General features: G+C 37.6%; 2 protein-coding genes across 7 annotated transcripts in view; one reads left to right on the top strand and one right to left on the bottom strand.

Moving 5' to 3' along the window:
• APPL1 (adaptor protein, phosphotyrosine interacting with PH domain and leucine zipper 1) overlaps positions 1 to 7205 on the top strand; it is a 33807-nt gene extending 26602 nt beyond the window's left edge. For 2 of the 3 annotated variants that reach the window (XM_044753972.2, XM_044753973.2), the window contains exons 17-22: positions 415 to 589; positions 686 to 722; positions 1351 to 1497; positions 2081 to 2131; positions 2421 to 2510; positions 3614 to 7205. In XM_044753972.2, coding sequence (XP_044609907.1) covers positions 415 to 589; positions 686 to 722; positions 1351 to 1497; positions 2081 to 2131; positions 2421 to 2510; positions 3614 to 3760 — 647 coding nt within the window. In that variant the 3' untranslated portion in view covers positions 3761 to 7205. The remainder of the gene's footprint in view (positions 1 to 414; positions 590 to 685; positions 723 to 1350; positions 1498 to 2080; positions 2132 to 2420; positions 2511 to 3613) is intronic. The other variant, XR_006517175.2, reaches the window with a different exon arrangement.
• ASB14 (ankyrin repeat and SOCS box containing 14) lies at positions 484 to 23702 on the bottom strand. Of its 4 annotated transcripts, none has more exons than XM_070492419.1 (11): positions 23552 to 23687; positions 22821 to 22962; positions 20496 to 20549; positions 19955 to 20088; positions 19699 to 19857; positions 16760 to 17005; positions 14124 to 14295; positions 13111 to 13654; positions 11049 to 11202; positions 10129 to 10329; positions 484 to 616 (listed from the first exon to the last, which is right to left on the bottom strand). In XM_070492419.1, exons 2-10 carry the CDS (start codon positions 22940 to 22942, stop codon positions 10151 to 10153), a joined length of 1764 nt encoding a protein of 587 aa, XP_070348520.1. In that variant the 5' UTR covers positions 22943 to 22962; positions 23552 to 23687; the 3' UTR covers positions 484 to 616; positions 10129 to 10150. The 4 variants fall into 4 exon arrangements, 3 of the variants coding, with proteins under 3 accessions (XP_070348520.1, XP_070348519.1, XP_070348518.1); XM_070492418.1 differs by lacking the exon at positions 484 to 616 and adding an exon at positions 3456 to 3691 and having other exon boundaries at positions 23566 to 23702; XM_070492417.1 differs by lacking the exon at positions 484 to 616 and adding an exon at positions 3456 to 3691.
• Between the last annotated feature and the right edge of the window lie 847 nt (positions 23703 to 24549).

Genomic DNA, 24549 nt, shown 5'->3' with positions numbered 1-24549 from the left:
CTGGCCCTAGAGTATCCTAGTTTTGGCCTCATAGTCAAAGTCTCAATGTGTATTATATCTTTTAAGCTTTTCCTGACAGCTGATGTTTTCTTCTGATACGGGAGCATAACTTATTTTTTTCTTTTTCCAGTAGCTGTTTATTTTGATATAATTTCAAAGTTATAGAAAAGATGTAAGATTAGTACAAGGAATTCTTTTTACTCAGAACCACTAATTTTGAAGTATAACCTTTTGCTGTTTAAATTTGACACCTTAATTTTCGTGGAACTTGAATACTGTAGTTAGGAGTTTTTTCCTAAATACTTCTGCTATGTTTACTTTTCACTGGAAATCTCAAAGGAGGCAGTGTATTTTATTCTTTAGGGAAAAAAATGTGGGATTTAAAAATACATAGTGTACCTTGTTCTGTTGTAGATTCTATTCTTCATCAGTTGTTTATTGTCCGATTCCTTGGTTCTATGGAGGTGAAATCAGACGACAATCCAGATGTTGTTTATGAAACAATGCGCCAAATCTTAGCTGCCCGTGCCATCCATAACATCTTTCGTATGACAGAATCACATTTATTAGTCACTTGTGATTGTTTAAAGTAAGTAGTAACCTCTCCTTCAAAAAACTGTAGGAAAAATGTTTACATAATTTCAGCCTATTTAAAGTTTGTTTTCCAAATTTTTAATTATTATAGGTTAATTGATCCACAAACACAAGTTACAAGGCTCACGGTGAGTTCTACATGTTTAAAGCTTTATTTTAAGTCTCTTTGAGGATATTCACATCTTACATTTTTATAATAACCCTGCTTGTGTATATTCAGATATAGTAGTATCAATTATGAGTGGCCTTCAGCTGTTATAATTAAGTCTATGGCTCTCTCTCCAAAAAGGTTATAATTGAACATTCCGTGTAACTTAAAGAATGTGCACTCTGGTGTGACACTTAATGTTTATCCTTTAGGGAGCATGTATTATACACTAAAGAAGCTAACAGTAGGAATTATAAAGCGACTATGATTGAGTTTATAATTATCTGTTTTGAAATAGCTGCAAATATTTGCTCTTATTTAATCATTTAATAATATAGATTATTTTTGTTACTGAATTTGAGTTTGTAAAATGTGTTAATGACTAATAAAATAAATTCAGTATTCAACAACCTCTTATTCTGCCTGGCAATCCAAACTAAATATGACATTATTTGTTCTTGGATTGCCATTCTGTTAAGAAAAAAAATTGGCTCTAATGTTCTGTTTATGATATTTTTATAACTTAGCACATGAGTTTGTCATGTATAAGACTGCTGATATAATGGTTTGAAAAATCTCATGTTTGCTTCTGATGTTTTCTGTGGTAGTTTCCATTACCAAGTGTAGTTTTGTATGCTACACACCAGGAAAATAAGAGGCTTTTTGGATTTGTTCTTCGGACATCAGGAGGGAGAAGTGAAAGTAATCTATCATCAGTCTGTTATATATTTGAATCAAACAATGAGGGAGAAAAGGTACGTGGCTTTTCAAAATGTGTTCCTATTGTAAAATACACCTTATAGTCAAAGTTCTTAGTAAGATTTCTGGGAAAAACTCGCAGACTTTGCCTAGTCCAACTGAGTTGCTTGACCAAAGCCTGTTGCTCTGGACAGAGCTGAGCTGATGAGTTGGGCCTTCTGACTCTACAGACCTGTATCTTCCTGGCCATTGATAGCTGGTGCAATCTTCTGACCTCATTAACTTATCCTGCGGATGCAATATATTCCCATAATCAGCCATTTTCAGATGTCTTTAGCTTAAAGTAGCATCAAAAGCTGCTTGCTTCATCCTTTGCTGACCTTATTATTGTCTTGGTAATGAATTTGAGATGACAGGAACTAGGTTCCGGGAGAGGTAAGAGCTAGCAGTGAAAGCCCACAGCCCCTGAAGGAAATACACAAGAGCTTGGTTTGGGGGCTGCAACATTCTTACATCAGCTTTTGTTTGAAGCAGTGTATTATAATGAGTTATAAAGCGAGTTACATCAGCCATTTGGATACTTGAAATTATTACTTTGATGTGAGAACTGTGAATTTTTTCTACTTTTTCTCCTTTTAGATTTGTGATTCTGTTGGACTGGCAAAACAGATAGCTTTGCATGCAGAACTGGTAAGAATCCAAGACACTTTAATTATCCAAGAATGTTAACTAAAATAATTTAAATTCTTTCATATTAGCAAGTAAATAAAATCATTTTGCTAAGCAAGGTTGACAGTGAATGCTATTGCTGATATGGCATTTAGGATTTGGATAAATGGCTAACAGAATGTAAATTTTTGGCGTGCTTTCTAATATAAAAGCAAAAAATTGAAAAGTTACAAAGGTAGTATTAATTGAAAAGTCTAAAATTTAAAGTATTTCATATTTAATTAATTAGTTGTATTCATCTGTTTTTCAGGATCGTAGGGCATCAGAAAAACAAAAAGAAATAGAGAGAGTAAAAGAGAAGCAACAGAAAGAACTCAGTAAACAAAAACAGATTGAAAAGGTATGCGGCCCTAATGTCGAGATCTTTTCTGATGTGATGTTTGTGAAGAGTTTCTTTAATTCAGCACTGTGACTTTCAGATTTTAGTTTCCAAATGAAGGTCTGTTCTGCTTCATCAGCCACTTCATAACCACATGATTCATAGCATAGTAGAAAAGGATGACGTCTGTCTTCTGATATCTTTACATTCTAAGTATAACTATAATATAGATTAACTGACACATGTAGTATGACTTGCTGTTTGGCAAACATACCAGAAGTTTCATATTTCCATATTCCAATGAAGGTTGTCTCTGTCAGAGCAGGTTTTTTGAAATGCTGTATATATACATTTAGATTTAACTGTCATTGCTGAAAGCCACATTGGCTTCTAGGAATATATATGTGTGTGTGTGTGTATATATATATATATATATATATATACTTATTAATATTTAATGTTACCAGGAGTGTCAAATCGTTGTCCATCCAACAGGATAATTTTAAGCTAGACGAATTTCAGAGCAAAATCTGGAGAATGCATTAGATAGGTGATCCATGAGATTGTAAGAGCTGTTATGGGTTGTGGCAGTAGCAATGAAAAAGAGGAGATCACTGTGGGATACTTAATGAGAACAGACCAGCAAGAGTTGACAGTGGATTGGATGTGTGGACAAAGGAGGGGGAAAGTGGCAACGATGACACTGAAGTCAAGGCTTCCTTGATAGATTAGGCTGAGGATAGATGACAACTAATTTAGAAGATAAATTGGACAAAGATGGAGAAGAGGGCTGGAGACGGGGAACAAAGGGGATGTGGAATGATCCATTGTGAGCCTTTTCCTGGCAAAAGGTAAGAGATAATGATGGCCTGAACGTGGTTCTTGACCGTAAAAATGGAGAAGAGGGAAATGTTGGCTTTTATAGGATTTCTAGGATGGTGCCAAAATTCACTTTGTTGTTGCATTGGTTGTGAGTAGCCTTTCTTTTTAGTAAGCGGCCAAAATTATGCATACATATTTATGACAGAAAAATTGAAGTGGCTCTCAAGTGTGTATTTTAACTACATAGTTTTCCATCTGGGTGCAAACAATTAACTTAGTTTCTTTTCTCTCTTTTCCATTAGGACTTAGAAGAACAGAGTCGGTTGATAGCTGCTTCCAGTAGACCAAACCAAGCCAGTAGTGAGGGGCAGTTTGTTGTCCTTAGCAGCAGCCAGTCAGAAGAGAGTGATTTGGGAGAAGAAGGAAAGAAGAGAGAGTCAGAAGCATAAACTTATCCTTGATTTTGGTTGATATATCCCCCCTTGGAATTTATTGATAATTTCTGTGATGAAATGGCACAAGGTAACAACTATGTTGAAATATCAAGGAGGAGACTAAAGTTTATATTGCCTTGTTTGTTTTAACTTCATTTTTTAAAATGATTGACCTTAATGACTTAGGTTTGCATTGATTTTTCTTTCCTTCAAAATAAAATCCTATGCAGTAACATCAGATTCCACATGTCTAAAAGAAACCTGTTCATCTCCCTGAAGTCGATTGCTGAGGAACTGCACTTGCTTAATTAAGCCTTTTTCCTTCAAATTGTGAATTATCTTTCATTGTAATTGACTATGACCATAAGGAATCATTTATTCTTCAGCTTTCGACATTCATGGATATGCTCCCTCTATTTTATTCGGAACATTTTGCTGGCACTGAGGAAGCTTGCGACTGAATAGGTTCAAAACTCTTTATGTGGAGAATTGTATAAGTTTGCAAATATTTTAACAATATAAAATGTGCAATAGAACTTTTATAAAATAATTAGGACAGAGGTTTTAGACTTCAGGTTTCAAATTGTGAAAGACGGTACTGTTGATTTCAGGGCACTTTCTTGGATTGCAACGTTTCCCTGATGTACTACTCCTGATGCCAAGGAAAGAAGTTTACGTGATAGAGCCCTTGGCATTTTATTATCACATTCTTAGTTCTCAGGTTGGGACTTGAATTATTGCTGCAGAGCAGTAATGGTTAAAAGAAGATTTTGGAATTTATTAAAAGGATTTTTGTTTGTTTTAGATTAGGACTTAACGTGTAAAGATATTGATACAAAATAATACACCATATTTTCTGCATTGCGTGAAATAATTTTTATTGAAAAACACGTGATATTTCAAAAGAAGTTCTATAACAAGTATGTTTCCTGCTTAAAGTAAAAATTCCCAGAGTTTAGTTTAGAAAATGTAGTCTTTTAAATTTCAGACTAATATCCACAGTATTTTCATAATCCCGTGTTTTGATAAAATGCTCATCACCACTTTATATCCACAAAAGCAAATAACTAATATATGAGAATAATTTGCACTAATTATTATAAATACTTGTACTCTTCAAATGAGTAAAAGGTCTGATTCCATGAAAGGTTGAAAAGAAATTGAATGCTTGGTGTAGGAGAGTTAACCAAGGAAGGATTTTAGCCTGGTGCCAAGGTTAAAATGACATTTCTCTACTGCCTACTTCTATGTCAAAACTTGATTTTTTTTTTTCTTTACTTGGATTTTTAACATTGCCGATAGAAATTATGTTCGTATGTTTCGCATGTAAAAGTATATTATAGACAAGTTAAATATATTGAATAAACTATTTTACATAGTCATGGATTTAAAGTTTTCAAGAGATTAGTGACTAAGACTAATTTTACAAGGGAAAAAAAGCCTTTTGTTCTTTGATATATAGTTTCTTCTTCTTAGTTCTGAGTAGAAATGGCATCTGTTTTTTTCTCACAATATAGTTTGGCTGTTTCACACTGTATATACACTATTTTCTGTAGGAATGGGATAGATAATTATACATAGGATCATGATATTCATTTTATCCATGTGCCAAATGGGAATAATGATTACTTGATAATCGTTATTTTGCAGCCCTGTGTTACCAAAACATTTAGTAAAAAGGGAGAAATTTATGGAATACTTTTTCTAAAAAGTTTATTTTTTGCTTACTAAAGGGAATGCATTCACAGTAGTTTGTGTATCATTCCTTCTGTAGAAGTTGAAATTTCTTCTGTGGTCAACACCTGATTAGTCATGCCAAGTCCTGCTTTTAAGACCTTTTTGAGAATTAGTTAAGCTTTCTGTTTCATTAAGTCTTTTGTTTATACTAGTGAGTTGTCACCTTGCTTAGTTCAGATGAAACTTGTCACCCAACAAGGGTGGTCAGCACGAGGAGGCAGTTTTACTAGGCTGGTGCTTTGCCTGGTAGCAAAGTGCTGCCCTTTGTTAGCACTCTGGGTCAAAGTGGAGGCTAGAGTTAAGGGTACTGGCAAACTTAGGGATTCTGGACAGATTTGTAGTTGCTGTTAAGTCATGTTTGATAGGAATCTCCACAGTAACACACTCATGTCCACAGGCCAGACCAAAGCGCATTCCAGCACCAAATAGGAGTTGTGTATGGGTTTAACAATGTTCGATGATGTAACTTCTGTTCCATTACTATCGTACTATATGAACTATTCCATTACTGCAGATATTTAAGCATCAACTTTAATAAACTCTCTTTTTTATTTAGGGAAGAAGCTGATCTTTGTTGCTCTTTGAAACCCCTTCTAGCTCTGGAATGCTTGAGTGGTAATTGTTAGATTTTGGAATATCTTTCTCAGATTCAGTCTTACATTTTGTGGTTTTTAGAGATTAACAAAGCTGATTCTTTAAAATGAAAGAAGTTGTCTACCTAATTCTGCTAGGCACTCTGCTATCCATATGAATAGTACTTTTATAATTCTAGTAGTGAAGTAAATAGGTAGGAAACCTATTATTCCTTCTCCCTTTTAATATTTTGAAAACTTTCTAACAAGGGACTGAAACTGTTACCTTGTACAGAATCCTCAAAGCCAGTCTAGTTTTTGCCATGTCTACAATGATTACTTTGTGTTTAATTTCAAAAGAATTCTCAGGCTCCACAATCTAGGGGTGGTAAATTTGTGTTACCTTTATGCTTGAGAAAAAGATAGTAGGGTGTGCATAACATTCTACATAACATATCTTATGTGGTAGAGGCATCTGAGTTAATTTTGAGTTATATATAGGAACTACAAGTATTTTAGATTTAAATCTTATATAAATAATGCTTCAGGTCCTAAGAGCTTGTGTGTTACAAAACCTTCTGCCACTTGACTTAATAAAGTGAAAATATTAACATTGGTTTTGACAACAACCTCCTAGCATTCAAACTGTACTTTAAATATTAAAACACACTGATTGTAGCAAGCAACCCTTTCATTTTATCTTTAGCAAGTTTGACTTACTCTTTCATGAGATTTTGTTCTACATTAATTAATTAATACATAAAGATTTGAAACTGGAACTATACTTTTTAACCAATCTCTTGTGGCCATACTCCTATGTAATTAACTTCAGTTAATATGAGAACTGGGGATTAAGTTATAACTAATGTGCGAAACTGCTTTGTATATTTAGTGATTTTGTAATGTAAGTGAATTGGTTAATTCTTCTTTCACTGATACTATTAATCATGCAGTATAAAATTAAAGATCATGTTACATTTCCCTTTAGAATTGGATTTGAAGAGCTCGACTTTATGTAATGGTGGCATACATGTGGAGTGGAGAACTTATTTTTTCATTTTGTCAAAATAGGTATTCCCTGACATGGCTTCAGGAAATATGCTATTAGGAGATTTTTAATGTATAATAAAGTCCATAATTTTTGTACAGTCTCTTTTGTATGAAATATTTGATACTTTGAATTTTTTCTCCAAGTAATTTCAAATGATGCTTATAAAAGAGTTGGACTTTTTCTTAATCTGTTGTGACACTATAGTTACACCTCTAGCCCACTGCAGTTCCATGACAGCTAAAATTTTTTAAAGAGTCACTTATTGGGAAGTAATACTGATTCATCACTAGTGACTCTTTTAGAAAAATAAAGCGATTTTTCAGTAATTAACATGTTATAGACAATGTGTACTTGCTATGTTTGGTTCTATTCACAGAAAAGGGGCAGGTTATTGTGTACTCCAGCATAAGTGGCTTGGGATGTAGTTTTAATACTAATGCATATTTATCCCATGTGCTCTTTATAGTTTCCTGTAGCACTTATCAAGTTTTCTTCTTCTCCTGGGAGTTTCTCTTCTAGTTTGTTTTGCATTTTATAAAATGTACACACTTTTAGAAGGTCCAGGGAGTGGGTGAAACTAACTTTAGAATTATGTAGTTTATCTAAGTGTGTGTGTATCCTAAATATATTTGTATGTTGACATACATATAATCCACCACTTACTTATAAACGGACACTAACATTTGATTAAAAAATAAAAATATTTATGCTAGCTAGTTCTGCAAATTGTTTTATGTGAAAACTGTATCATTAAAAGTAATTTTAAGTCTGTGCTTGCAGAAGTAGTCTATATAGCCATGAATCCCTACATCAGAAAGAAATCACGTAACTTCAGTTTCCCTAAGATGGACTATATTATGCTAAAAAAATATACTAAGAATAAACATACAAAAATCAAGACTGTAGCTGACTAGGCCTGTGGTGAAAATGGACTACATCATCCTCCCTCTCTGTTCTCCCTGTTGATATGCCATCTAAATGCTACACAGGTGTGGCTGAATGAATGTCTACGCAGTTTCTTCACTTTCCACATATAGAAACCTGTACTTTCATGCAGCATAGAATATACAGAAATAAAAATTTAAACTAACAAATTGAAATCCCCGAGATAAAACCACACATCTGTGGACAGCTAATCTTCGACAAAGGAGCTGAGAACATACAATGGAGAAAAGAAAGTGTCTTCAACAAATGGTGTTGGGAAAACTGGACAGCCACATGTAAAAAAAATGAAAATAGCCCATTCCTTTATGCCATTCACAAAAATCAAGTCAAGACCTGAAACCATAAGACTTCTAGAGGAAACTATAGGCAGTACCCTCTTTGGCATCAGTCTTAAAAGGATCTTTTTGGACACCATGTCTTCTCAGACAAGGGAAACAATAGAAAGAATAAACAAATGGGACTTCATCAGACTAAAGAGCTTCTACAAGGCAAGGGAAAACAGGATTGAAACAAAAACACAACCCACCAACTGGGAAAAAATATTTGCAAATCATATATCCAACAAAGGGTTAATCTCAATAATATATAAAGAAGTAACACAACAACAAAAAATCAAGCAACCTGATCAAAGAATGAAGAGATTTCTCAAAGAAGATATACGGATGGCCAGTAGGCACATGAAAAGATGCTCATCATCACTGATCATCAGGGAAATGCAAATCAAAGCTACACTAAGATATCACCTTACACCCATTAGGATGGCTAAAATAACCGAGACAAAAAATAAATGTTGGAGAGGTTGTGGAGAAAAAGGAACACTCATACACTGCTGGTGGGAACATAAACTGGTGCAGCCACTATGGAAAACAGTATGGAGATTCCTCAGATTTAAAAAAGAAATACCATATGACCAGCCATCCCACTACTGGGTATTTATCCAAAGCTTGAAATCAACAATTCAAAGAAACTCATGCACCCCTATGTGCATTGCAGCAGCATTCACAATAGTCAAGACGGAAGCAAACCAAGTGCCTATCTAGATAAAGAAGATATGGTATACGTACACACGCACACACAATGAAATACTACTCAGCCATAAAACAGGATAAAGTCATCCCATTCACAACAACATGGATGGACCTTGGTATTATGTTAAGCGAAATAAGCTGGATAGAGAAAGACACACTTGGTATGACCGCACTCATATGTGGAAGATAAACACATGCACAAAGAGAACAGATTATTGGTTACCAGGGGAAAGGGAGGTGGAGGGTGGGCACAAACGGTGAAGTGGTGCACCTATAACATGACTGACAAATAATGTACAGCTGAAATTTCACAAGATTGTAAACTATCGTAAGCTCAATTAAAAAAAACATGTAAACGTCCTGTAACTGCTTCTATCAGTGAGCCCCTCCTATGTGTCCAGAACTGGGCTAGTAGGTTCAATACAGAAATCATAAGCCATCGTCTATTTGAACACATTTTTAATTTCTGTTCCAGTGATCACATTAATCGATAAATGGTAACCCTTAGCCAGGGTTTTGTGGAAAAAAGGGACAGGACACTTGTTTCCCATTAATGATGAAATTGCAACTGAATGTCTATTTCAATTAAGTTAATTACCCCACCTCAGTATTGGATTCTGCAAGTAAACAGATGCTAAGCTGGCCTTGAGACTTTTGCACAAGAACTAACTTCTAGGTCATGTGCTGGAATCAATATTTACTCAGTTTAATCACTAAGATATTTTATATATGTACTTCTTTATAAAAAGGAATACTGTTAAGCATTACCTTGAATTATCAGAGGTGGCAGCTGGTATTTTTGACCATGTAGCCATGTGGATTCGTATACGTAATGTAAGATCAATACAGAGTCAGAACTGTTGTATTTCAGTTAATTGAAATTTTTACTGTTCGGGTTTTTTTTTTTTTTTTAACTGCCTTTCAGAATGCTAGCCGTTTATATATTGAGAGGCTCTGTTCAGAGCAACTTTCTAAAGAATGTAGACTGCGTTGAGAAATATGAATCATGTAGCAAGGCAAATTTTAAGAAACACAATTGCAGAATTATACCTTTTCATCCAAAATGGTTGGATTACCAGGTTCCTGTGAAAATTCCTTGTCCATAAAGGTCATATTCTTCGTAAAGGATATATGCTTTTAGACGATTGGGTAAAGGAAGAAATGACATGAAGACAGGGCAGCGCAAACGTAAACGTCCCATACACTTCCGGATCTTTAGGCGGCACAAATGTTTTAGGGAGCGAGGGTTTGCTAAAATGAAAGAGACAGGCACATTATCCAAAAGGAAAAAATTGCTGTATTTCTTAGTGATCTTAGGGTTTAGTTAGCAAATGTATTTTATACTTAAGCCATCAAGATTTTCATTTGCTGTGACTAAGTGGGAAAGTTAATAGGGAAACAGCTTTTCGTTTCTCATTGCAGCCCTTCTTGTAGACATGTTTTCAGAGCCACATCAGGTTAGAGACTAAAGACTAGCATCAGTTGTGGGTCTGGCTTGTGAGACCTAAAGTTCTTAACTCTGAATGTATTAACCCCCTATCCTGCCCGTCAGGGTCAGGCTCAAAACTAAAGATCGCTACCCAGGGGGAAATGAGATAAAAGAAATTCTTAATTTGACTTATGTGCTACTGTGAAAGAATTTGGTTTGAAAGGGCATTTGATATCCTCTACAGGCTTAGATCGTAGGTTTTTCTCATCTCTGTTTTTATTGCCATATCATAGCTTTTAATTCCTGTGTCTACAGTGTTCCATGAGATTAGGAGAAAATTACTACCTACCTATATAATAAAGAGTTACCAAACAGATTTGGTAATAAGTACAAATTAATTGTAATTATAAACAGTAACATTTTTTAGATAGGAATAGTATTTTTCTTGGTTTCTTTAGGCAAAAGAGAAGAATGTTCTACAAAACAAATAAGAATACAATTAGTATTTTCGTTAAGAATCTTCTACAAGAAAGAAACTCACTCAAGATAAAATGGATTTCTGACCAGAGTCCCTGTTTTTGGAGCACAGCTTTCAACTTTGAACAGATCCGAACTTGATCAACGTAATCAAGCATCACTCGAACAACCTTTCCAGACAGATGTTGCAGCCATGACAAAGTTATTACTTCACAGAACTGAGGAAGAAAATCAGAACTATGAAAGTAAATGAAAAACTAAGTATCTATGGTTTAAATAGCAATCAAAAGAGCACTCAACTCAGAGTCAGGAACCAAGGTCTCAGGTGCTTCATTTGTAAGCAAAGGTGTCCAACGAGAAAATCTATTTCTTAGGTCTGACATTTGGAAAGATACTACTTGTCTTCAGAACTATGTAAGATGTAATGTGGGTGTGAGAGAGACTGTTACAGAATATTAGCCCCTTTGATTGGCCACGTGGTTGTCTGGAATAAAGATTAACTTTCTAGCTTCACTTGCACCTAGATGTGCCCACCTAAGTTCTAGCCAATGAGATGTAAGTGGAAGTGTGAGCACTTCCCAGAATGCCCTTGAAGAAGAGCAAGGTGTGTGCTCCTTCCACCTGCCTGCCTTCCTACTGGCTGGAATGTGGATTTGAATTTCTCCTGTGACTCATGGAGCTGTCCAATTAGAAGGCTATTTACTTTTGACCTTTGTTTAAATGAGAGGGGAATGAGCCATCTTGATAAAGCCACTCTTATTTGAGGTTTTCTATCATTCATAACCTACTCCCACCCTGATACTTGAGGGATATGATAGTTTCTGTTATTAAGTAATTTACATGCTCTTAGATAAGATGCCTGTGTAAGAAGTCAAGTAATGCTATATGAAAAATCAGGAAATAATGCAAGGTGATATATGCTAAATGCCAAATCCCACATTAAACATAACCCGAAAATAATAAACATGCAGTATTAAAATATTTTCCCTTTCACTTTTCAGAATTGATTCAAAGTGCTTTCTCCACTTCATGTCCTTTCTATTTTCAGATTTTAATATGAATTGAAGTATTTATACTGCATCTACTGTATGCTAAGCACAGATCTCTAAGCTGAGGAAAATGGTGAACAAGAGCTTATATTCATGTATTTGTGGGGAGACATAATCAGTAAAATATTAAAAAGATAATTTCAGAAAGTGATAAGTGCTATAAAAGAAATGAACAGCATTATAAGAGAATGATCAGGGAAGGGAACTACCTTAGATAAGGTGGATAGGGAATGGCCTCTTTGAGGAGGTAACACTTGAAATGAAATCTGAAGGGTGGCAGCTATTTGAGAAGTTGGGGGAAGTGCTCAAGTTGGCAAAATAGAAGAGACTGATGAGATAGGGGGAAAATAGGAGATTGTGGTTGATGAAAGCCAAGAGAAAAGTCTCAAGAAGGAAGGAGTGGTCAACTGTACTTATTGGGATTCTTTTTTCATCAAAAAGTAATTAGAGAAAACCATTTAACCAAACGTTAGAGCCAAAAGAGAGAGCTGAAAACCTAGGGGCACGGGTGTCGGGAAAGCAGAAGGATTTCAGCTAGCTAACTCATTTTTCAAAGAAAAAGCATTACTGGTATAAAAGACTGCATTCATTCTTCAAAACATTGCTCAGGTGTTGCTTCATTGTGAAACTCTAGGTAGAGTTGTCACTTTTTCTATATCTTTTATATCTTTCTACTATTGTGTTTATTTTTTATATAACATATTAAAATTTTCCCAACCATGAGCTTCTGGAGAGAATGGATAGTATTTTTCATCTTTTTCTTTTTAAGGAAGATTAGCCCTGAGCTAACATCCACTGCCAATCCTCCTCTTTTTGCTGAGGAAGACTGGCCCTGAGCTAACATCTGTGCCCATCTTCCTCTACGTTATATGTGCGACACCTACCACAGCATGGCTTGCCAAGTGGTACCATGTCTGCACCCAGGATCTGGACTGGCGAACCCTGGGCCATCAAAGCAGAACATCCGAACTTAACCACTGTGCCACCAGGCTGGCCCCTAGAGTCTTTTCTATTGCTGTAGTTCAGGGCCACCGATAATGACTGTGTAAGGTGATATAGTCGATACTGTGGACTTACCATAGTATCTTTGATAACTGTAGATGTCCAGCCTTCAAAAGTATAGGAGGGATGTACTTTGTCTCCATGAGGACAATCAAAGCATCGCTCTGTGTCATACCCATAATTTAACAGCATCCTGAGCATGACTTCATCTTTCAGTGTGTATTGCAGTGCTGATGGGAAATGTAAAGGGTTGACTCTGCAGAAGTAATTGACGTTGGCCCCATGCCGCAGCAGCAGACTTATCAGCTCATAATTGCCCATCCTTAGGGCTATCTGGAGGCAGTTAACTGGATCTTGATTAGGCAAAGCTCCAGCGCTCAGAAGCAACTTAACTGAAGAGAGGTCGCCATTTGATACAGCAAAATACAAAGCTGACTTCCTGTGGTCATCATAGTGTCTGCGAATTTTCTGATCTAGCATGAAATTTACATCAAATCCAGCCTGAATGAGAAGTTCCAGGCATTGAGCATGTGCTCCTGCTGCTGCACAGTGAACTGGACTGATGCCACTCCGCTTGATGGCAGCAAAATCCGTAACTGGAACCAAAGTCTTTAGAGCTCTGAGAAAAAATTTCAAGGTGCATTTAAAAATAGTTTTTGTTAAGATGCAGCATTAACCTGTTCATGATTGTTTTATACTCCACTGGACGGTATTAGTATTAGGTGGTATATTTAGAACCGCCAACCAAAAAAAAGCGTAATTCCTGCATCCAAAAGCTCAGATACCAAGTAAGGCTAAATGAAACTCCTGTCTAGATTATAAAACTCAGAATTAGTCCAATCAGTGAGATCTGAGGCTCCCCATTATTGCCTAAAGAGCTGATGATAAAACAGTTTTATGTCTCTTCAGTGGCTACAGAATATGCTGACTCTACCTCTCTAGCTGGTCAAGAGTTTTTTTAGCTTTAAAAGGGGTGTTGGAGTTATAAGATCAGGGATGAAGGCTATAAAGTTCTGAGAAGCTGCTCCAAAAATAAATAAAGTAGCTATTACTGTTTCTATTATTTGCAATAATGTAATTGAACTTACAATAAATGGCCTCTGTCAGCTGCCACATGAATGGGCAGGTGGCCTGAATTCTTAGGGATGTTGGCATCAGCTCCATGCTCCAGCAAGAGAGTCACAGAGTCTGGATTTCCTCCACGAGCGGCTTCAAGTAAGATGGAAGAAGAATCAGAGGCCTGACCAAGAGCATTAGCTCCTAAGAGAAGAGAGAGTCTTGTTATGCAAAGTCTTTTCCACTGTATTGCTTAAGCATCCTTAAAAAAATATACCACCACCTCCAAAAAGCAATTATTGAGCAGCCACTTTAGCAAAGCACTAAGAATCAAAGAAATAAAATATATGTCTCTGCTCTCAGGCAGCTTATAATCTAGTTGAGAAGGAAAAAATGGTGCAGTCTCTAAGTTATGAGTAGGTTGGCTTTCAGAGTAATTTTATGTTGTTAGTTTGAACTTGAAAATTGCAGGAGAAATAATTTTACAAAAGGTGATTTTATTTCCAGACCAGCCTTCAAAAGCCTACTTAACTCATAACACACTTATATATAGGATGGTACTAACAATCCTGTCGAACTCTCTCACCATGCCATCTAATGATGACGTTATGGTGGAAAAGGGCATTTGTTCTGTTTTCACTGGTTCTTAGGGGGTTGTTCATAGTAAGAGACCCTGTAGTTTTTATTTGAAGTTGTGGACTGCTGATAGTTAAAAGGATAAATTGTAGTACCCTGTACATTAAGCATCGTGAGTGGGGTGGATAGTAAGAGTACAGGTATAGGCAAAATGTCCTCTAGAAGATGTCAGGGCCGGGACTGTGAGGGGCTGGGAAGTGAAGGAAGGAGTGTTGGATCAGTTGTGGAAGACCTTTCAGTAAAACAGGCTTTGAAGAAAGAGTAACATTTGAATAAACAAAAGGAAAGGAGGGCATTCAGGGCACATTCACAGCTCGTATAAAAAGGATGTAGTGACTTTAGTACAGACTCCATAGTCATCCGAGTTTAGTGCCTGCCTACGAACTCTATTCCTAGAACACATTAACAAATGTCTTATGAGCCTCCGTGGAATGAGTGCTATGTGCTGGTTCCTTTATGTGCATCATAATTTCTGAACCTCACAACAACCCTAAGAAGTAGATGATAATATCTTCATTTTAAAGATGAAGAAACTGAGGATCCTTGAGGTTAAATGACTTCCGCAGAGATGGACAGCTAGCAAGCAAGGTGGTCAGGACTCATGGGCAGGCGGGTCAGACCCAGGGCCTATTTCTGTGATGTCATGTTGCCTCTAGCAATGCGGGGTGGTAAAGTAATGTGCTTGGGAATCAAACAGATGTGTGTTCAAATCCTGGCTCTGCCATTTACTAGTTATGTCACTTTGTGCAAATTACTCTGTAAGTGGGTTACCTAAGGAAAATGCTCACTCACTGACCTCATTGAGGTCAACAATGCTGGTTTCTCTGAAAGGTTAAGGATTTAAAATCTGTTGCCTCGCCTCTTTATGTTTTAATCAATGATGTACACAAAAGGTTACTTTTTCCTTAAAGATAAAGGATCCAGTGTTTACTTTTGTTATTCCAACTAATGACTTTAGACATCTCTGATATCACTCATTTAAAATATCTTAACAGCCATTGATTGGAAACTAGCCTTCCCTCTATGATTTAGATTTAAGGTTGTTCGGAGTCTTTGCTGTATGGAATATTGGAGATCAGGACTATATCTTGTTAAAGAAAGAAGGCTTCTGGACACAAACAGGGAGGAGAATAAAGAAAATAATTCTAATATCGGGACTTTATTAAATCTTGGTAAAGGTTTGTTTCTTTGAAAACCAAAAAGCTTTAGATACTACATTGCTTCATCTAACAGTGTCATCAGTGGAGTTCTCCGCAAAGACAATAAATGCTGACGTTCTCTGAGCCAAAGTCTCCGCCAGTTAAACCAGGAGCTAAAATGGCCACAGCTACAGCATTGGTGGCAGGCGGAGGCATGTTTGAAGGCAAGTGTTGCAACTGCTACCATCTCTGACCCTCACTTTCCTCAAGTGCAAAATGAGGACAATGCCTACCTCACAGAGTTTTTAGACGATGACATGAGGCAACATAGGTAGCTCAATGCCTGGTATTTAGAAAGTACTTGATAAATATAAGTTGGCTTCCCCTTCTCTCAGAGTTTTGGTTATTACTAGAGGGGAGAACTGGGACCCAAAGAGAAGAAATCAGGAAGAATCTCTTAACAACTGAAGTCATCAGATAAGAGCTGGGACTGCCTCATGACCATGACCTAGTTTAAGCAGAGACAACGTGTAGGGGGCGTTGCAGGGTCTTTGATTCTATGAATCTAGAAAAGGACACCACCACCAAAAAAACGTTAAAAAAAAACCCAAAAACAACCATCCTCTTAACATGGTCAGGGAACATTAATTAAAAGAGGAACCTGCATCCTAGTAATTTTAGGAAACTTATTTCACACCAAATAAATTCAGTCTCCGACTGTTTTAGGCTTTTCAGTAGTCAACATTAACACATACTTTTATCAAAAGTATGTGTTTTTTGTATTAGGCTTAAATAAAATATTAACTTCTCTTATTTTGAAGCTCTCCCTGAAGAGGAGAATGCTAGGGTCATGTTACCCCTTTGTAGTGTACTGACTGTATGGAAAATCTTGCCTTTCTGCAGTAATATTTCCATGATTTCAGTGTGTCCACTTTGGGCAGCAAGAGCCAGAGGAGTGAATCCATAGGAGCTCCGTGGGTCAGGGTGCGCCCCCGAAACCAGCATAAGCTTCACCATATCCCGTCTGCCCAGTTTGGCTGCTTCGTGGAGTGCTGTCCTCTCATTGGCACACCGCAGATTGACATCCGCCCCATAACTGATCAGCAAGGAGGCCATGTCATAGGAATCATGTAGCACAGCTGGGAAATCAGAAGTGAGGTGGGCATTATTTTCAACAGGAAATGAAGGCCAGAGTATCTTATCAGCTAGTGTCCCTCAGGCTTCCTAAGGACCTCTTCCTACCTCCCCTCATGTGCCTGCATTTTGTGTTTAGGAAAACAGATTGCAAAATGAGGCATCTATCAATATTAATAGTGTTTTACATCAGTAGGCTGTTGGCTTTTCTGTAAGCCATGACCAATTATTGTCTATTGGCTGCAAAAAAAATTCATTTATCATCTTTATTTTCCCAAGAAAATGGGAATTTAAGTATGCAGTACAGACCTAGATATGCTTGTAGCTGCTTTAAATGAAGAAAAACAAAAACAGCATTAGGAATTTAATTAGGAATTTATTTTTAAACTATTAGGAATTATTTATTAGGATATTATTTTTAACCTCACATTTTGTTAATCAAAATTCTCCAATAATTGGCTTTTCTCTATTTATGCTGTCGATTCACATTTGGATGATGATCTTCAGTCTTTCAAGATCCTAAAACCCCTATTTCCCTGTCTGGTTGCTAATTATTGGCACCTACTGTGTGTGAGGACTCTTGCTTGGTGCCAGACCCTGAATCAATATGAATTCTGCTCAGAACCACTTATAATGTGTTGTAGAAAGTGCTCTAATTGCTCTCAGACTGGAAGTATAGAGTGCCAAGGGGGTTGGGTCTTCTTTAATTCATTGAGCTGGCACTTAGTGTGCCCTTTCATTCTGGAAACACATGTCCTTTGTTTTAGGAAACCGTTTTCTTGACTTATTTCATTGAGGGTACACTGTTCCATCTCGTCTCTTCTCTTCCCAGCGTTCCTATTATTCACACATTGCTCCTCTTAGATACTCCTCGTTTTCTTTTCTTTTTTTTTTTTTTTTTCCTATTTTCCATTTCTTACAGTCTTCTTCTGGAAGCTTTCCTAAACTATCTCCCAGCATTTGTTTTGAGAGCTTTATATTTCTGCTATTGTATTTTTAATTTTTAAGAATGTGTTTTGTTTTTTGATTTTTTGATAGTATCCTATTATTTCAATTTTCATTAATTTCTCTGATGAAATTAATGATAATTTCCCCCTACATTTTATTTTCCCTAAATAATCTGCTTCCTCCAAGTTGCCTATCTCTATTGGTTTGTTGAGAACTTTCCTCAGATAGTCCTTGGGTACCTGCTCATGTTAAGAGTTAGGAACTAAAAAGCTAATTGGAAATTCTAAACATTGGGTGAGGCTTGTGGACTGTGACTTTTTTTTTCTCCAAAGCCCCAGTACATGGTTGTACATCCTAGGTGTAGGTCCTTCTACTTATTCTATGTGGGAGGCCGCCACAGCACGGCTTGATGAGTGGTGCTAGGTCTGCGCCCAGGATCTGAACTGGCGAAACCCTGGGCCACTGAAGCAAGCGTGCAAATTTAACCACTACACCACCAGGCTGGCCCCTGGACTGTGATCTTAACTGTAGGTTGATATGCCTGGGGCATTTGTTGGGGAACACCCAATTTCACTATCTTTGTTTTTTTTTTCTTGGGCTGATCAAATTCTCCAGAGAAACCTCCTCTTGGAGGGTGAAGTTGTGGCTGCCAGCTTGCTAGGATCCTGGTGGTGGAGGAGGGCTGGGAGGTTTATGTTTGCTTAGTTCCTCCAGTGTTCTCAGTCTAGTACTCCTGCCCTCACCTAACATCCTTCAGTCCAGGGAGCCTCTGCTTAAACTATCCAGAGAATAAGCTTCCAGAACTCTCCTGGGGCCAGGGAGGAGTCTGTCCCAGCAGGTGGATTGGGAGAAGTGATCTAGAGATCTGACTACTTGTTCCTTAATAGTTTTCAACCAATCCTCCTATTTCAGCTGCCCATCCTTCACCCATGTTCCATGAGGTAACTATTGCCAATGATTTCCAGACCTTTTGATATAATTGTGCTAGGTTTTGGCTTTCCCCACTACCAATTAAGATTTGGCTTTCTTGTCACTTATTACTCATCCATCTGCTCTCCAGGTTTAAAAAATCATGTTGTTGTTGTCTCCTCTCCTCTTCTTCCCATTCTTTTGTATCTTAATGCTTTAAAACAATTGCTTAACTGTAATTTTAGTGAAGACTCGGGAGGGAGCAAGATTAGTCATTTGTATTCAATATGCCATCTTTACCCAACCATTGGCTGCTGCTTCCTACTTTGCTCCTCTATTTCTTACACCAGAATTAACTGGTTCAATTAAGGCACCAAGCAAAATGATCAACTCTTAATTGGTCATAGATTTTGCATCAGGCCACCTCACAGGCCAGCTCTAGAAAGCTTCGTGAGAGTCAAGTACCCATGTCTGGTTACTTGGGACCAAAGTGACAGTGCTACAACTATGCACAAAAAGCTGTCTCTGGGGGCCAGCCCCGTGGCTGAGAGGTTAAGTTTGTGAACTCCACTGCAGCGGCCCAGGGTTTTGCTGGTTTGAATCTGGGGTGCGGACATGGCGCCGCTCATCAGGCCACGCTGAGGCAGTGTCCCATATGCCAAAACTAGAAAGACCCACAACTAAGAATATACAACTATGTACCAGGGGCTTTGGGGATAAAAAGGAAAAAAAATAAAATCTTTAAAAGCTTAAAAAAAAAAACAAGTTGCCTCTGAAACCCATGGACATGGAGGAGATTCAGAGCCACAGACTCTTCTCCAGAGACAAGGGGTTAATTTACCTGTAAGAAGAGGAGAATTGCCTTCGAAATTCTTGGCATTCGGATTGCAGCCATTGAGAAGAAGAAAATTGGCATTTTCTAAGAGGCAATTGCGGACAGCCAAAAAAAGTGGCGTTTCACCATCGTGGGTGGTTTGCTCCCACACACTGGGTTTCGAAGCTGAAATAAATCCATTAGACCAAACAGTTTAGGATACAGAAATAAATGTTAAATCGATTTCTCAGAAGCATCACAAAGAGTTATAAAGGAAGTTTACCTTTCAGAGTTATTTCCAAAATGTTCTTATTTAATTGCACTGCAGCCTTATGCAGAGGAAGCCAGCCTATCCTATCTGCTTCATCAAAAGCAGAACGGTACTTGGTCAAGTGTGACAAGGCATCTTCCTTACCTATTAATAAGCCAAATGAAAACAGATTCACATTTGGCACACATAAATGGCAGCCCCATATTGCCATTAAGGTTAGGCATGAGACAACAGAATTCTAGCACCACTTTCTATGAAAGACAAATTTAAATGGCATTGGACAAACAAGCAGTAAGGCCTTTTATCTAGCACTCTACACCACCGAGCCCTGTGAATACCCATCATCGTGTCACATTCAGAAAAAAAGTCTGTCCACGCAGGAGTCAGGAGCTCTTAGTTAGGTTGTGCTGAAGCATTTTCTCCCAGGAAAGGCCACAGCAGCTGTGGATGCCATGGTCTTAAGCATTGAGGAGAACCTGCTTCTAGGCTTCCTGTTGTTACCAACACATCTTATCACAAGTTGAAGGGGATAGAATAGGAAGAGTACTTAACTGTCTCTATTGTTTCAACTATCTTCTTCCAGTCAGTGCTCACAAAGGAATGGAAGCTGCAAAGGAAAAAAATATATATGTAATTCCAATGCTGAGGGAAAAACTGAGGCATCTGATATGAAACAAAAGGAAGGGTAAAGGCAGCAGTGGTTAAGTAGTTCACATGAGATGAACTCTCGTTTGAGGCAATGACTGGGGCTTAAGAGAAATACTTCCAAAATGTAGTGTGGCCCTTAATGCGTTCTGAGGAATCTCCTCTCCCGTGTCTGTCTTCCCTTGTTGGACTGTTAGCTTCTCTACGGCAAGGACCGTAAGCCAGCCTGGAACACAGTAAGCCCTCAATCAATGTTTGCTGAACTGAATCAAACCTGCCTAGGACTGAAATGTCACATTATCATATGGTAAAATTTAACGGCCACTCTATAATGTGAGTGTAACAAAAATTATTAACAATGGTAAATAACCATGGTGCGAGTTTCACAAAATATTCATGGTCAGAATTTGTGCTCAGAAAACACTATTAGCAGTTTTGTTTAAGTAATGTTTTTATTAAAACATTTAAAAATAAAGTTTTGCAGCTCAACTTATGAATCTTATATTATTTTTAAATACAGTAAATAAAGACTGTCTCCTTCCTATTATCTTTGACTATGCAATGCACCCAGCTTGAGGAAAATAAGTTCCCTTAGACAATCTGTACTATTTACAAGTTGGTCGTCAATTAAATTCTTTTAAACATTTAAAACTGTACTTACAGATTTAATGTTGTATTGGTTTCCTGTGGCTGCTGTGAGAAATTACCACACACTTAGTGGCTTAAAATAACACAAATCTATCACAGTTCTGCAGTTCAGAAGCATGAAATGGGCTCACTGGACTAAACTCAACGTGTCAGCAGGGTCGCCTTCCGGAGGCTCCAAGGGGAGAATCCACTCCTTTGCTTTTTCCAGCTCCTGGGGGCCTCCCACATTTCTAGCCTCATGGACGCCTCCTCCATCTTCAAAACCAGCAATGTTGGGCCACCGCCCTACCATCTCTCAGGTTCTTTCTCTTCTGTCTCCTTCTTCCACCTTTAAGGACCCTGGTGATTACTTCGGGCCCACCTGGGTAAATCCGGGCTCCTCTCCCTATCGTAAAGTCAACTGAGTAGCAAACTTACTTCCACCTGCAGCCTTAATGCTCCCTCGCCATGGAAGGTTCCATAGTCACAGGTTTTGGCGATTAGGACGGGGGCTTTTTTTGTTGCATCGGGGGCATTTTCCCACCTGTCTCAAGTATATTCTAGTTTCCTAATTCCTTCAGGTGCCTGACCAAATCAGCAAGCCTTCCTGAATATCATACAATTCTTGCAAGTCTAAGAATTGAAATTTATAATATAGTCAATTTTAATTTCTCTGATAACTTTCAATATTTTTGATCAAAATCTCTTACGCCCTTTAGCCTAAAATCATGACTTCAAAGTCAATTACTCAATGAACTTTAAAATTTTTAATCACAAAGTTAATATAACAGATAATCTAATGAACCCAATTTCTTTACAAAACTTTAACTATTTAAAGATTATTCCTAAATTTAACACAAAAGTGTAGGAATAGTATGGTACAGAGCACCGACTCTGAAGCCAGGCTGCCTGGCTCTTCACTTACTAGCTCTGTGACCTTGGGTAAGTCACTTAACTTCTCTGTGCCTCAGTCTCCTCATCTCTAAATGGGGATAATAATAGTACCTGCCACATAGAGAGGTAATTTGAATTAGAATTTAAATGGGGTAATAATTATGAAATGCTTGAAATAATGTGGCATACAGTGATCACTCCTTGACTTTGTTACTTTTAAAGAATACTATAGTTTGATGTACTTCAACTTCTCTATTTAATTGTAAAATCTCTTGGGGTTAAAACATATTTATCCAGTTTTACCTCTCAGCAGGCATATAGAGGTCACCATCCCAAGCAAATAGGGTTTATCACCCCTGAAAAACAACAGTAACTACTCAGAGGGCTGTGGATGCTGAGCAGCCAGAGGGCACTGGACTAGGTGCGCCTGGCTGCAGATAGCCCATATCCAGGGCAATTCTCTCACACCACTGAGGAACACACGGAGTCCTTCTCTAGTGTCATCATAAGTGAACTCTGAATCCACACCCTTCAGAAGGAGTTAGTCTCTTCCGGGTTTAAGTTTACATAATTCTTCCTCTTGATTTGATAGATTAAAGATTGGACCCTACCCCATCCACCTGACTGAGGTGGCAGATAAGTTTGTATGTGTCTTGGTTGGACAAGTCTCAACTGTCGGATACTTATACCACATTGCCAATGGGACCATTACCTCTCCTCCTCAGGTGCCTGCTGTGTAGTTCCTGGCTTGTGAATATCCTGTAAACTCTGTTGAATGATGAGCTGGGTGTCAAAGTCATCATCTCCGTCTTCGTCGCTGGTGTAATTATCCATGTGAAATGAGGACAGACTTCCTTTAAAGTTAGAAAGAATTAAAACTATTTTTCCCGTTGTGAACACAGATTATCAACTGCTTAAAATTACAAATGAAATTCAGAGAAACACAAAATTGATAGGACTGATAAATGAAGAAAATACAGAATTTAGAAAACAAAGTATTCACTTAAAATTTTTTCCATAAACTTAAAACAGTTTTCTGAACTGCCACAGATTCAATATAAATTAGAAGTTTCCATGAGTAGCCATTTACTTAAAGCTTCTTCAGGGAAAACAGCCTTTCATATAAAACTTAGGTCAATGCCATTGTAACTATGAAAATGCTCAGATTCATCTATTTTAGACTTGGCTTATGAGTTTTTCTCAGTGACTGTAGCACTCATCGAAAAGAACATCTTTCCTACACACAGTGAGTGTTATACTGAAAATAATATTTTATTTAGTTAGTAGAGTCTAAAAAGAAATGTGTTATACGAATAAACGGACTATCGTAATACAACATGTAACAGGAATGGTGGTAGTAAAACACGATGTATTTTATTAGACAATATCTCAATGGTTTTAAAAGAACATTTGTTTTAGCAGAGAATAGGTTTGATCACATACCAAAGGCTTTTTACCTCTGTTATGTCCTTTAGGACGGCACTGAAGTTCTTGCTGTTGAAGATGAGTGCATCAGAATTTTCATTTCTATTTAGGATCTCCACTCCCCTGGAGTTGCCATTCCATTAATAGCTTTACTATAAATACTTGATCATGAGACAGCCTGGCACATTCTCCTTGTTTTTTACATGTGGTTTAGCTCTGTTGGGAATCATTGTCTCTTTTCTTCGCTGCTATAGTCATTGAATTGAAAGGATTAAACATCTTATTCCTGGAGTAGAGTGCTTTGGCAGGGAGCTGGCCATGTGAAGTGAGTTCATTCTCTTAAGACTCATCTCAGAGCCACTGCAAACCAGAAGCAGTTTTCCACTTGAGAGGCCAAACATTTTGCTCTGACTGAATTATCACAAGTGACTGTCCCAATGGTCCTCATTCATTGTGTAGCTGCACCTACATTTTCTTTGGGTTATAGAGCTGCACCCTAAAGTGTCCTGGGAATCCTAAGAAAGGAATTAACTCCACGCGAGATAATAAAATTTTGACTATAATTTTGTTTTGTTGAAATGTTTTAAAATTGCTAATGTATACTAATAAGTGCATACTAAATAAGAATATTAACTACTAAAAATAATGAATAGACTACTTGGCATTTCCAATTAAAGATGAAGTAAATGCCAAGAAGCACAATATTGCCTCAGGTACATAGGATTGCCCTCCAGCCATCTTACTCCTTTTTTTTTTCCCTGAGGAAGATTAGCCCTGAGCTAACCTTTTCCACCAAGGCTCCTCTTTTTTGCTGAGGAAGCTTGGCCCTGAGCTAACATCTGTGCTCATCTCCTTCCACTTTATATGTGGGATGTCTGCCATAGTGTGGCTTGATATGGTAGTTAGGTCCACGCCAGGATCTGAACCAGCAAACCCTGGGCCGCCAAAGCAAACTTAACCACTCTGCCACTTGGCTGGCCCCCATCTTACTGCTTTTGTATGTCAGCTTTACCGCT

The sequence above is a fragment of the Equus asinus genome, chromosome 21 (assembly GCF_041296235.1).
Source record: "Equus asinus isolate D_3611 breed Donkey chromosome 21, EquAss-T2T_v2, whole genome shotgun sequence".
NCBI classification, from domain to species: Eukaryota; Metazoa; Chordata; class Mammalia; order Perissodactyla; family Equidae; genus Equus; species Equus asinus.
This window is presented reverse-complemented; position numbering and strand designations above follow the sequence as displayed.

What these genes read in the sequence shown, in the direction of transcription:
- ASB14 (XM_070492418.1), bottom strand. Translation starts at nt 22,942, where the DNA reads ATGGATAATTACACCAGCGACGAAGACGGAGATGATGACTTTGACACC. An exon ending in CAGGCACCTGAGGAGGAGAG is followed by an intron (nt 20,550 to 22,820) that starts GTAATGGTCCCA and finishes TTTCCTTTGCAG; the next exon opens with CTTCCATTCCTTTGTGAGCA. An exon ending in ATAGTTGAAACAATAGAGAC is followed by an intron (nt 20,089 to 20,495) that starts AGTTAAGTACTC and finishes TGGCTTATTAAT; the next exon opens with AGGTAAGGAAGATGCCTTGT.